The sequence below is a fragment of the Fragaria vesca genome, linkage group LG7, assembly GCF_000184155.1.
Source record: "Fragaria vesca subsp. vesca linkage group LG7, FraVesHawaii_1.0, whole genome shotgun sequence".
Lineage (NCBI taxonomy): Eukaryota > Viridiplantae > Streptophyta > Magnoliopsida > Rosales > Rosaceae > Fragaria > Fragaria vesca.
Genome location: NC_020497.1, coordinates 2,059,572 through 2,074,046, shown reverse-complemented (window position 1 = coordinate 2,074,046; position 14,475 = coordinate 2,059,572). Strand labels below are relative to the sequence as shown.

Sequence of the window (14,475 nt, the reverse complement as noted above, 5' to 3'; positions counted from 1 at the left end):
TGAGTTCTTCTTTTATGCGTCATAATAAAGCGTAAATTTAATATATTTTAAATAGTTTTGCAATAAATTTTCTATGCACTTCAGTCTACCAAAAAAAAATTCAAGCCTACCCATATACAAATCCCGGATCCACCACCGCTTATTCAACTGTGCCAAAGAAAATGCTAGAAAGCCTTTATCACAAGAGACACATCAAGTCTCTATCCCAAGCACATATTTAGGGCATCATATATGTTTGCCTTTCGCATTCCTACTTCTAGGGAAGATCACGTGCATAGCTGTACCCCCTTGTTTTGTTTCCTAAGCTTCTTAACCTACCTACCACCCATACATGGAAGCCGAAAATAGCCAAGAAAAAATAGTTTGATTCGTGACAGCGTTGGCTTTACGCTGATACATCGCACTCTGGGTTTGATTAGTTTAAGTTTTGGAAGGTGCAATAATGCGGACAGGTCAAGGAAGAAGACAATATGATATGGTTTTTGTACAGATGGACGGTCCCCACTCTTTGCCACTTTGGACTCCCCGGCCAAAACTATAACGAATCACATGACACATGAGGCACCAAAAACCACCTGGATCCGGTTCGATTTCGACGGTTCTTTATATTGCAACTTGTTGCGGATTTTTGTTTTCTTTTCTTTCACAGGTCTAAATGAACCGAGTCGAGTAAAATACAAATTTATGAATTACGATGAAGTTGAGCATATCTTGTAGTATGTGATAGTTTTTCGAGCCTAAACTCGATTCCAAATCCGACCACTTGGAAGAAGAAGCTACCTCTTTCGGCCATAGTTGTTTCAATTATTGATCAATTAGTATATGTTACATAATTTATAGTTGTAAGTTTTTTTTTTTCTCTTAAGAGAAAATAATGATTTATGCTGTCAAGAATTGTCTTATCGGTCATTTGAGATAATTAGCAACATAATGTCTCATAATCATGTATAATTGACTTTACCTGACGGGTGTGAAGAAAAATAGGAAAAAGTGACGTAACTTTATTATGCATCATGTGAATACCCTAGCCTATAAGAATTCAGGACTAGGTAAGGAGCTAAGACTTATACACACTATTTTTATTTTGTCAATTTTTATTAACTAAAATCGAATCCCTTGTATCTACGTCAAATTTGAATATAGGATGTAAGAAGTACATTGAAGTTCGTTATAGTATTTGAGTTTGCAACAAAAAAAAGTATACTCAAGATCAAATAAAATTATTATAAGAACCACATTATGATAGAAAACTTACTATAAACGTTATAATTTAGAAGCATGCAAGCAATCGTCATACTTCATGCAATGCACTTCCCCCTTTTGTTTGTCCAAAGAAAAGTTGCATTCCCTATTATTTTGTTGGAAACCATTACTATATGTTTCCTAAGCTTGTTACGTGCCAAAGTTCAATTTTTCAACCGGGTATAATAACACATGTTGGTCAACAAAATTGTACTCATCTCCCCACTTGAAGACCATTTTTAAATTCAAAGTCTTAATAATGCAAGTTCTAAATAAGTTTGATGACCTTAGCAATAGCCCCAGCTAATCATAGGCCTTCTTTTTACTTCCTTGGCAGTAATTTGGGTTGAACATCAGTCTTCACAACAACAAATAATCACATATTAATCAGTCTTTGTATTAAGACAATATTTTTATTTCATCTCGTCTTATACCTATGTTAATGAGAATTGAACCAAACTCCTTTAAAAAAAATATTTGAATGAGAATTGAACCGTTGAATATTTAATATAGAAATCACAAGTTACCAACATATCACAACTCAATCCACACTCATTCTTTTATTTGTTCTTTTATAAACAGTTTAACTACAAAAAAGAATGAATGAATGTGGATGTCACTCCCCAACTAAAATAAGCTAGTTAAAGGTCTCACTGGAAATATATTTTCCGTTGAGAATGCAAAATAGGAAAGAAATAGGGAAAAAACTGAAAAGTGAGAAAAGAGAAAAATAGGAGCCCAAATAGGTTTTGTTTTTGTTTTTTATTTAGAAGAAATGTTGAATATACATTTACAATAAGGGGGGCTTTGAAGCCAAGCAGGTAGGGACCATAAGAAAATCTAAAACTGGGAAAGAGCACAAAAAAGGCCACACGGGTCCGACGTGGCTTTCGAGGAGTACGCGACCTTTTCTTCTGCCAGCCACGTCACGACAAAACCACCTACGTGATTCCCACAGCCCCCTAATCCCCTCCTTCGACCCCCACCACAACACCAACCTCCACACCCCATTTACTGTCCATTTTATCTGCCTTAACATTTCAACGGCCAAGATTCGTTCGCATACTCGAAACGGCAACAGGTGATTGGAGCACGTATAAGAACACGAAGAAACACGTAGAATTCTACAGGAGGGGACTGGGGAGAGAGAGATCCATAAGAAACTCCGCACCATTTTTTAAAGAATTAAAAAAAAAGAAAAGGAAAAAAATCGAAATTTTTCAGAGTTGGGGTTCCTGGTTAGGCAGCTGTTCGCAGTCACCAAAAGTTGCTTTAAAGCTTTCGGCTTTTTAGGGTTTTTCATTTCATTTTCTTCACTCTTATAGACTGAGAGAGAGGGAGAGAGAGAGAAAGAGAGTCTGAATCAATAATCAGAAATGGCGCTGCTCAGATCCACCACCGCCGCCTCTGCTCCGTTGTTCGAAGCCTCCCGCTCCGACCTCTCTTTCTCCGCCTCCGCTTCCTCAAAGGTTTGTTCTCGCTAAACGGCGTCGTGTTTGTTCCTATTTTTGAAATTTGATCGGTCAATTTCGGAGTCGTTGTTTGCTTTTGGATTCTGGAAAACAGAGCACCTGGAAATGGAGTTATTGAATCTAGTTTTTTTTTTAATTGTTTTATTTTACTTTTGATTTTACTACTTTGTTAGCCTAAGAAGTTTAAAGCTTTGAAATTTTCTGCTTCGGTTTCATAATTTTTGGTGAATTTTACTTTATACCAGAGCAGCTATTATTTTCGGTAGTGTAGTTGAGAGTTTTGATGATTTTGGTTTTATGGCTGTTTGATTGTTGTTTTGTTTGTGATATGAAATCACTACGCTATGAATCAGTAAAATAATAATTACTCAGTTTCGTTCATGATTGGGTGCTTCAGGTGTCAAGCGTTGGGTTTGGGCGTAATTTGAACTGTTCAAAGGTGCAATCATCCATCTTTGGGGCTTCTATCTCAACCGGCTCGTCTTCTTTACAGTTGAGTAGTCGGATTCAGTTCCGCGCTATGTTCTTGTTATTGACTCTTGTATATGGCTTTAACTTTTTTTTTTTTTGTTCAGGACAAGTAGTGCCAGGAGTGTCCAGCCTATTAAAGCCACAGCCACCGAAATTCCACCCACGTATCAGAGTAAGAACCCCTTTCTTTTTATTTTGTTGAAAAGGTGGCATTGGATTTTGTACTGCTATGGAGCTTACTCTTGATTGTGTTCGTGTGTTTAGGATCAGGGAGCAGTGGGAAGATCAAAATTGGAATCAATGGTAAGTTGTATTCGTTTTTCTTCTTTTGTCTGTGAGCACATATGATGTTCTCCTTTGCTTATACGTTTCATTATTAGTTTTTACTATTGTTTTTGTACAAAAGGGGGATTTTCTGATTAAGTGTTGGCTTTCAAATTGGAATTTGTAGTTCTTATATGATAACAGTATTATGCTGAATTCATGCAGGTTTTGGTCGGATTGGGCGGTTGGTTCTACGAATAGCGACTGCCAGGGATGATATAGAAGTGGTGGCAGTGAATGATCCTATGGTTGATCCTAAGTACATGGTAAGACTGTCGTATCACTAGTATATTGCTAATCGTAGTAGTACTAATAGTATATTATGCAGTGTGCTGATTTCTTCTGATAACTAGGTTGCATCTAGTGTGATAAATGGGTAGTAGTCGTTTACGTTTAAAGATTGGGTTGTATTGATTATATATTATTTTCTACTGATCAGATATCGTCCTCTAAAATTGGGTGTATGCAAGCATTAGTTCTTCTAATACAACTGCTTAATATTGACAATATGCTCATATTTCATATGAATTATTTTGGTGTTCTGTTGCATTTTTGTGTGTGTGTGTGTGTGTGTTTTATAATTGGTGTGTATATGTATGGCTGAACTTGAATAATTAGGCCGAGGATATAAATGTTGGAAATTTCTGAATAGTTTGTCTAGAGATATCATTAACACCTTTTGGCACAAAAGAACTCATGCATTTGTAATACTTGCCGAAAAGATTCTCATATAACCATCTCGTTGCTCTTCATCTAGTTTAAAGTTCCTTTGAAAAAGCAAAAAAGAACAAAAGAATTGAAGTTACTGAAGGTGGGATGTTCGTGTTTTAATTTTTATTAATTTTTTCCTGTCCAGGCTTACATGTTTAAGTACGACTCTACACATGGAGTTTTTGATGGTTCTATCAGTGTTGTGGATGACTCTACCTTGGAAATAAATGGAAAGCATATTAAAGTTGAGAGCAAAAGGTACTGACCTGGTTTCAATAGTGATCTATCTGGCTGTTTCAAGTTCTGTAGCATTTTTTTTGGTGGGACATCATGATTGCCTACATTTGTTATTTTTTTTTTTTTTTTTTGAAAATGTTAGCAATATTGTGTATATATGTATATATGAACTCTGGATTCTGAATCTTATCCAGGGACCCTGCAGAGATCCCCTGGGGAAGTTACGGGGTTGAGTATGTAGTGGAATCTTCTGGGATTTTCACCAATCTTGAGAAGGCTGCATTACATAAAAAGGTTAGATCTGTGACTGGGTTTTCTGCACTCTCTTGCTCATTATGGCTACTCCAAGTTGACCTTTAGCTTTTATGCTTTGCAGGGTGGTGCAAAGAAAGTGGTTATATCAGCTCCATCAGCTGATGCACCCATGTTTGTCGTAGGAGTGAATGAGAATACATACAAGCCAAATATGGACATAGTTTCTAATGCAAGCTGTACCACAAATTGCCTTGCTCCACTTGCCAAGGTTTGATTGCACCCTGATAAAGGTTTCAGATTAATTTTGACTGCTATTGGACGGTAGATGTTACCTGAGTCACTGAGTGTTACAATTCTCTTTAGCATCCTGGCCAAGTAGACTGCTATGCTTCTATTATATATCAGTGCTTTCACCTTCTTCTTGACCTTCAACTTTGTAGCAAGCTAATAAGCTATACTATTTATGTCGTCATATCTTAATAAAATTTATTGTCCAGGTGATTCATGAGGAATTTGGTATTCTCGAAGGTCTGATGACGACTGTGCATGCAACTACAGGTCTCTCTCTCTCTATATATATATATATATCGGTATTGTTGATCAATTGATTATGGTATTAACTTGTCATGGTTTTATATGTGCAGCAACACAGAAAACAGTGGATGGCCCATCAAAGAAGGATTGGAGAGGTGGCCGAGGAGCTGCTCAGAATATCATTCCTAGTTCAACCGGTGCTGCAAAGGTAGTTTATAGTACTATAGATTCTCATTGATGTTTCTTTCACTGTGGATAATTATATTTTGATAGCTTGTTAGTTATTCACTTTTCTCATCACAACAATCTAATGGCCTTTTCCCTGGAATTTTAGGCTGTTGGAAAAGTTCTACCTGAACTCAATGGAAAGCTGACTGGTATGGCCTTCCGCGTCCCAACCCCTAATGTATCTGTTGTGGACTTAACTTGTCGACTTGAGAAGGGTGGTTCTTATGAGGATGTCAAAGCAGCCATCAGGTATGTGTTCGGCATTTTTGTGTGTTTTTAGTGCACCCCTTTTTGGACTTATTAATCACCTGTGATATCTTGTTGAAGGTATGCTGCTGATGGGCCACTTAGAGGCATTCTGGGATACACCGATGAAGATGTGGTTTCCAATGATTTTGTTGGTGACTCAAGGTAGGATTTCTTTCTTTTATGTTCTCTCGAGATGAGAGTGAATATCGACATGAATCTAAAAGGTCAGATGAGTAATTTATCATCAATGGAATGACCGCGGGATATATGTTTCCAATCATAATTAATTTACTAGAAGGAAGATTCGCTGCATTTAGCATATCTAGACCACTGTCATCTAGTTCACCTGTTAACATCAAGATCAAGTACTTGTTCTGAGTTATCTCTTTTGCTTAATCCTTTCAGGTCCAGCATCTTTGATGCCAAGGCTGGATTAGCACTTAGTTCCACCTTTGTTAAGCTTGTTTCATGGTATGACAATGAATGGGGTTACAGGTAAAGAATCTATCTCTTACACCTTATTGACAATCTCTTCAGCATTTGTCAGTTCAAGATTATGGGCATATCTGTTTAGTTGTATGGCTGATATACTTTTGCCTTTTCCAGCAACCGAGTTTTGGACCTCATAGAGCACATGGCATTGGTGGCAGCATAAGTATCGACCTGGTGTTGAGTTTCACCGCAATTTTTAGCTGTTGCTGCTTGCTATGAGATTGGCGGAAGAGTAGTTATACAAAATTGATCTGTTTTCCTTTTTCTTTTTAGTTAAACAAAGTGGGATTTGGATATGGCATAGTTACTGCTTGAAATAATGAAAATCCAAAATCTGATTTGTGTGAGCTTGGATTATTTGGCGCTATAATATAATGCCACTCCCTCGAGGGCCCTTTACCTCTACTATACAATATTGAACCCTGAACGTTCTTCTGCCTGAACTTGTGAACCAAAAGTTGCATCAGACCAAAACACATGGATGCATTTAAAAATTTTTATATGCATAGATATACATGCAATTCGTCAATTTATTCATAAGAGAGGAAGTTACATATAACATCCTCCATGGGTTCATACATGAACTTAGATGATTATTATTAACGTGATGATGCTGTCATCACACGTTAAGTTGCACTGCAATTAGTTTGACGCTAGGTTCAGCAAGCCTTGTAGCACCTGCATCGTCGTCGGACATGGGAGCATTTGCCGTAATTGTAACCCTCCGACATCTCACGACACAGCTGCTGTCCTTGATGCATAGCCCTATGAATTTTCTGCTTGGGTACTCGCATATCCTTGCTTCACTCTGTATCACCGTCTCATCTGTACAAATGATCGCAGATTGTTAAATTACTAGGTTCATTCAAAGATAAACGATAAACTACTTAGCTGTAAACATATATGAATATCAACATGATCGAAGAAAGACTTACGAGAAGTCAAGAGGATGATGAAGAACAAAACAAGCCCTAAGAACTTCCTGTCCAAGTCTTCTACAATCACGTTCACGTACTCTTTTAATCGACACTCAGTTATTGCATGTATTGCTATAACAAATGCAAACTTGAAATGCTAGACCTCAGCTAGCCAGCTTTTGTAGTTTGGATTTCAAGATCTGGTGAGGAATGTTAGTCTAGAAATCTGCTTTTATCGACTCTTAATAAATATGGCAATATGTTAAGATGTGCTCAATCAATCTGTAGATAGCATCATCAACCTTTTGTTTTTTCTTTTATTTATTCAGTTTTAGATATTCAAAGATTTTTTTTTCTTTGCTTTTGCAAACCCAACATCTTAGCGATTCATACAAGATCCCAATAAAGCAAAGTTATGTGAGAATGTGGTGGCTTGTTTAATAATTTTAGATTAATAAAAGTTCATACCGTTATGAAGGCATTGGCTACTACAGATGGTGATGTGATTGAGGTTAGCTCTATTTTGTCTGATTGTCGTCATTATATGGGGGCGTTTAGACTTATATTACTTTGTCACATTTATAGGATATTCCATATGTGTGTTTTGACCTTATACCATCAGAATATGTAATTAGAATAAGACTATGTTTTCCTTATCATTACCATATTGATACTTTGTAATTCCATATATAAAGGGCTCTTAATAGATTATGTTATCAGTACTTGGCTCAAACCTTGAGCTAATAGTCAAAAAAAAATTTGTCCCTGCCTCGGCCCCGACTTTGTCGCCGCACATGACCGCCGCCTCCCGGCTGTCGGCCTCGCTTCTGATCGTTGTCTTTCTCGGTCCTCCTTCCCGACTTTTCCCGATCAAGCATCCAAGCTTTTCCCAAGAATTTCTAAGGTATGTTTTCAAGGTATACTTTCAAAATTCTTTAAATTCCAACTAAAATCGAGGAGATAAAGTGTCTTCTCCCCTTCTATATCCCCGTTCTATGCTTGGGTTTGTGAAAATTGCAGGTTAAAAATCTCCGATTTTTTCCTCGGGTCCAAAGTTGTGTTTGATCAACTTTGGTTCTATATTTCGAAGGTGTGTTTGATCACCTTCACCTAATTTTTTTTGGTCGTGTTTGATCGACTCTGGACATATATTATAGGGTTGTGTGTGATCATCCCTCGTGAGACAAACCAAAGTAATAAACATCGTATTTGAGTACCCTTCAGGTCTCTATAAAAGAAAACTAATACGACTTGGATTTTTCTTGTGTGCAGATGGACAAAGGAATAGAATTTGATGTCCTCGACGCCCATGGTACTGAGTACCATCGATGGCTCTCAGATATTAAGCAAACTTTTATTGCTAAAAATCTTACTGAGACCATATTCCCTGATCCGAATCAGAAACCGCCTCATAAAAGAACAAAATCTCAGGCGCTTATGATCCTAAGAAAGCATATTGATCCCACACTACGCATGCAATATCAATCAAAACATGATCCGAAAGAATTGTGGGATGCCTTAGCCGAACGTTTCGGCAATATGCATTCAACCCTGCTTCCGGAGTTACTTGCTCGATGAGATGAAATCTGGCTATTGGGTTAATTACAAGAAGGTTGACGATTTCAATCATGATATGCTTTGCCTACACTCAACGTATTGTTGGGTGTTTCGTCATCAGACGAGGCGACAAAGCATATCACGGTTAAATCGTCAACTCGCTTGTAATCCAATAGCCTGATTTCATCCCATATATCGAGCAAGTAACTTCGGAAGCAGGGTGCCAGGGTTGAATGAATATTGCCAAAATGTTTAGCGAGGGCATCCCACAATTCGTTTGGATCATGTTTTGATTGATATTGTCTACGCAGTGTGAGATCGATATGCTTTCTTAGGAACATAAGCGCCTGAGATTTTGTTCTTTTTTGAGGCGGTTCTTGATTCGGATCAGGGAATATGGTCTCAATAAGATCTTTAGCAATAAAAGTTTGCTCAATATTTGAGACCCATCAATGGTACTCAGTACCATAGGCGTCGAGGACATCAAATTCTATTCCTTTGTCCATCTGCACACAAGAAAAAGGCCAGTCGTATTAGTTTTCTTTTACAGAGACCTGAAGGGTACTCAAATACGATGTTTATTACTTTGGTTTGTCTCACGAGGGATGATCACACACAACCCTATAATATATGTCCGGAGTCGATCAAACACGACCAAAAAAAATTAGGTGAAGGTGATCAAACACACCTTCAAAATATAGAACCAAAGTTGATCAAACACAACTTTGGACCCGGGGAAAAAATCTGAGATTTTTAACCTGCAATTTTCACAAACCCAAGCATAGAACGGGGATATAGAAGGGGAGAAGACACTTTATCTCCCTCGATTTTAGTTGGAATTTAAAGAACTTTGAAAGTATACCTTGAAAACGTACCTTAGAAATTCTAGGGAAAAGCTTGGATGCTTGATCGGGGAAAGTCGGGAAGGAGGACCGAGAAAGACAACGATCAGAAGCGAGGCCGACAACCGGGAGGCGGCGGTGGTGTGGCGACGGAGTCGGGGCCGAGGCAGGGCCAAAATTTTTTTATTTTGAAAAACGATTTTTAGGGTTTTGAAAAATTTTGACCATTAGCTCAAGGTTTGAGCCAAGTACTGATAATATAATCTAGTAAGAGAGGTTTGAGAATAGAGAGTAGAGAGAATCGTGAAAAGAGTTGTATCTTATTCATTGATAAGAGCATTTTATATAGGGAATTACAAAGTACCAATATGGTAATGATAAGGAATACAGTCATATATCCTGATGACATAAAACGAAGACACATATATGAAATATCCTAGAACAAAGCTTTATTTATTGTCAATTAATTTTAGTTCGATACTGAGACACGGGTGTACGCAAATAACAAGTTAATATAAGACACGTTTACTAACCTGAAACAAGTTAATTAATACATAAGTGTATGTGCGAGTTGTGTCCGTGAAACTAATGGATCAACACACATGCTCCTTACATGCAATGTGCCAGTGTAACATCTTAATTCGATCGGTCAAATTGACTGTAATCTAATGAGAACATTATTTATCTTCGTGGATTCTTTTTCTTGGTTAACATATGCGTCTTCAAAGTAATAACATGAATCCTTGAGTTACCATGAGTCCATATTAGTAATACGAGTCCAAGTTCCACATTATTTAGTCTTGATATCATCCGTAAAGTTTGTTGAACACTTGATAAGTAAGTGTAGGAAGTTGAAAGGCAACTTAATTTATTGATTAATTCATAAATTAAACTCAAACGCTTAGATATCGTTCATGATTATTGACATGCTGCATGTCTGCCTGTCTAGCTTATACAAAAGTAGCCCTGTAATTAGCTCCATGCATGCTTATTAGCTTCTCATCACTAAGATCAGTCACACACATGGCTTGAAGCACATGCATTTTCGTGTGGCGTCCACGGTGCATCTGCCGCCTACGTAATCTTCTTCAATACAAGCCTGGTTACATCTGCTGTTATCGAAGCACATCCCCACGAATGTTCCGCTGGGGACTAGGCATTGTTTTGGTTTTGGTTTTGTCTGCGCTTCACTGCGAATCACCGTCTCTTCTGCACACAAGTAATTACCAATGTTAATTTTGGATGCTCCTCAGTCTACAGATTAACGATTCGTAACTGAGTTTTTGTATAGTTGTAATTCCCAATACAGATAACAGATGAGAGACTTACCAGAAGCCAAGAGGACGATGAAGAACAAAACAAGCCCCAGGAACTTTCTGTCCATAGTTCGATCACTTGTGTTTTTACCTTCTGCAAGTACTCTGTGATCAGCAGTCAGTATGTATATATCAATGGTAGTTGCATGCTTAACATCCTAGACCCGGTTTTTATAGTTTGGATTTCGAGCCTGGTAATAAATTTTCTTTTCCAGAAATCTGCTTAGGTTGATTTTATATGATTATGCAAATCTGGTTTAGCTACAATGTTTTAGATGCTCAAAATCTCAAATAATTAGATATTAAGTCTAATAGGAAACACTTTCAGATATTTCAGATATGTTGCCTTGATTGATTGTCGATCTTTTAATTAATTACTTTTGAGCTTTGATAGATTTGCTCAATTAATAAAATTGTAACTTTTTATTAGAAACGGTTTTGAGTTCTATCAATAACCCAATAGAGGAAGTTATTCCTTGTACCCAAAAGTAGAGAATGTCCAATTAATCACCCTCAAATCAAATGACGAAACCAAAAAACCCTCAAAAATATCAAGTTCTATATTAGAGTTGCAAGTGTCAGCAGTAAACATTAGAACAAATGATAGATGCACTCTGCTTGCACTCAGCTATTTCTATCAAAGAAGCAAGTCTAATACATATCTAGTTGAAGATAACCTATTGTTTGCTACAGGAGAGTTTATTAACCGATCACAAAAGTTGATCACCTCCTCTCACAATGTGGGTGTTTTTATATTTACTTTTTATTTTTATATTTTTTTGTTTTTCCGAAACCTAAAACACTCGTTAAATTGAAAGGAAAAAGAAAATATGAGGATTTTAAACATCCCATCCTATAAGTTTGAGTGACATTGTCAACAACAGAAGAAACATATATATGTAGCTAGAGATAGAGATGGATACAAGGATCTTTGGCTTTCTGTTCTTTCTTTTATTAACTTCGAGTCTTCGAGTACGTAAGTTTTGTTATCTTTGCCTAAAGATGTGTGGCCTAATCCCGTAAATGATGAACTATGCCACTAAGAGTTATAAATCTTGATTAGCAATTTGGACTCGCTAAGCACAATTTGATACAATGTTCATTGAAGATCGATTCAATTCGTTTCTTCTTCGACAAGAATAAAAGATCTAATTGAAGCGGCTAATCCCACAGTGGATGGTTTAAATCGCATAACGTAAGCTTTTCTGATTTTTGGTTTTTTATTATGAATTGCAGAAGATAGAGTTGGAACGCTTGTGAGTGGAACTGAAATATGCGAGTTGCCAAGCCGAGAGTTCAAAGGCCCTTGCTTATTTGACCGGAACTGTGCCTTGGTTTGCAGGATGGAAGGTTTCACCAAAGGCCATTGCGGTGGTTTTGTGTTGCATCGAAAATGTATTTGCACCAACTGTTGTAAATTGATGTCAAACAATTGTTTTCTACTATTTTATGATAGAATGTGGTGAAAGTTGAGGATCACCGTATAATTGAAATAAGACGTTGATTCACATTCTCTATCAAATTATGAGGTTTTGTGAAAGGACACTGTTCTAACTTCTCAACTCATGGGGAACGCATCCTAATTTGAGGTTCGAATGTGATCTCTTGATATACGAGATACTTTCGAATGAACTACTGTGTTTTAAACTTTAATTGATACTTTTAAATTTTAATTTGAATGTTATCAAACCGTTCATTAAAAAATTAATCCTCACTCAGGGCAGTCCTCATTTCATTGGAAGCTCCCTAGATATATTCTACAAAGTTGATCAAATTAGAATAAAAAGAATTAAACGTCAAAGTAGAAGAGAAACTGGAATGCAAGTATGCAACTTAGTTTATTAATTAATGGGTAAAATACTGTATAATCCTTGTGGTTTGAAGTTGACATTTGTTTAGTCCTTATGGTTTTAGTTTAATCGGAATAGTCTTTAAAGTCACGATTTTTCATCCAAATAGTCCTAGCCTTATGGTTTTATTTTAATCTGAATAGTCTTTAAAGTAACGATTTTTCATTCAAAATAGTCATTCCGATAATTTTCTCAGTTAAAGCCCACGTCAGCAATTTAACTGAGAAAATTGACGAAATGACTGTTTGGATGAAAAATCGTGACTTTTAGGACTATCCAGATTAAAATAAAACCATAAAGACTAAACAGATGTCGACTTCAAACCAGAAGGACTAAACAAATTTCAATTCTTAATTAATCTGTTCATGATATAATGATTTATTAACATTCTGCATGCACAACAATTAGCTGCACATTATGATACTATTCGATCGATTAGTTCAGTCACAAGTCTTCAAGCACATGCACCGTCGTCCGATATGGGAGCATTTGCCGTAACCGTAACCCTCACTGTGACATATCACGATACATTTCCTGTCCCTGATGCACAGCCCCTTGAATTTTTTGCTCGGGATTTCGCATATACTCGCTTCGCTGAGAATCACCATCTCTTCTGTACAGATTTCAAAACGTCGATTTCATTAGTAATTAACTAAATGATTACGAATGTAATGAGATATTGAGAAAGAGAGACTTACGACAAGTGAGGAGGACGATGAAGAACAGAACAATCCCTAAGAACTTCTTCTCCATGCCTTCAGTATTTGCCTTCTACAAATACTGTTTTATCAAAAAACTCGGTTGTATAAGGATAATTATCTTATATCAATGACATGCATATGCATGCTCATCCTAGCTAGACCTGCTTTTAGGTTGGATTTCAAGGTTTGGTAGGATTGAATTCGAATATTAATGTAAAAATCTGCTTCTGGTGACTTTTATTGATTATGAAAATCTGTGTAGATATCAAGTTATGCTAGCAATCGATCTCAGAAGATCAGGTAATATCGCATTGCAGTTGTTTTTGCACTTTTTTTACCGTTTTTCATTTTCAGCCACTTCCTTGCTGCATTGCAATTAATTTCTATCATTTTAAAGTTATTTTTTAGATTTTGTAACCGAAGTTTTTCTTTTTGATTTTCAAACTTTTTATGATGCAGTGCAAAGGGGGGTTAACTCATTTAACCCATTTGGAATTTCAAGGAGCCCATATTTAAGTTTAATTAATAGTTATTATTTCAAAATATGCCTATTTTAAGACTTGTTGAATGAGCATGATTTAATGTGGGATTAGGAAGTGGGTATTCCAGAATGTATTAGAAGAAAAAGGGGATTATGCATTGTATTAGCATTTACCAGAGGGTTGGGTTAGCCCTTTAAAAAGAAACATCCATGTATGAGAAAGATAAACTTTGTTTATGAATATTTTCATGAAGAAAAATAGAGTTTTTCTCTTTATCAATCTCCTTTCTTTAGATGTGTCTATGTTGTTCTAGTTATCATCCTCTACCATCCTCTACCGATCTGTTCCCATATCATTTTCAAAGATCATAAAATAATTCTACTGTCATTTGTTGGGTATCCCACTATCCCTAATATACCTTCAAAGTTTCCGATCAAATACTTCACATTCTCGTGCACATATAGAAGATATCAAATTGGCCTTTGGTGCCGGCGTCTCACAGAATGTTTCTTTTTGCTATGCATGCTCCAAGAACTTGAAAGGAAGTTCATATTCATGGTTATTCTCATCCACATTTGCTATCTCTCTCTCTCTC

At 36.7% G+C, this 14,475-nt stretch overlaps 2 protein-coding genes across 2 annotated transcripts; one reads left to right on the top strand and one right to left on the bottom strand.

Moving 5' to 3' along the window:
• The first annotated feature begins 2,476 nt into the window (after positions 1–2,476).
• LOC101304611 (glyceraldehyde-3-phosphate dehydrogenase, cytosolic-like) lies at positions 2,477–6,620 on the top strand. Its single transcript, XM_004306515.1, has 14 exons — positions 2,477–2,711; positions 3,112–3,206; positions 3,290–3,357; positions 3,450–3,488; positions 3,675–3,775; positions 4,366–4,478; positions 4,652–4,751; positions 4,834–4,980; positions 5,210–5,270; positions 5,357–5,454; positions 5,581–5,723; positions 5,802–5,885; positions 6,129–6,218; positions 6,330–6,620. Exons 1-14 carry the CDS (start codon positions 2,619–2,621, stop codon positions 6,376–6,378), a joined length of 1,281 nt encoding a protein of 426 aa, XP_004306563.1. The 5' UTR covers positions 2,477–2,618; the 3' UTR covers positions 6,379–6,620.
• Positions 6,621–10,462: 3,842 nt separating this feature from the next.
• On the bottom strand, positions 10,463–10,985 carry LOC101304319 (defensin-like protein 7-like). The gene is made up of 2 exons (XM_004306514.1): positions 10,861–10,985; positions 10,463–10,740 (listed from the first exon to the last, which is right to left on the bottom strand). Exons 1-2 carry the CDS (start codon positions 10,913–10,915, stop codon positions 10,547–10,549), a joined length of 249 nt encoding a protein of 82 aa, XP_004306562.1. The 5' UTR covers positions 10,916–10,985; the 3' UTR covers positions 10,463–10,546.
• Between the last annotated feature and the right edge of the window lie 3,490 nt (positions 10,986–14,475).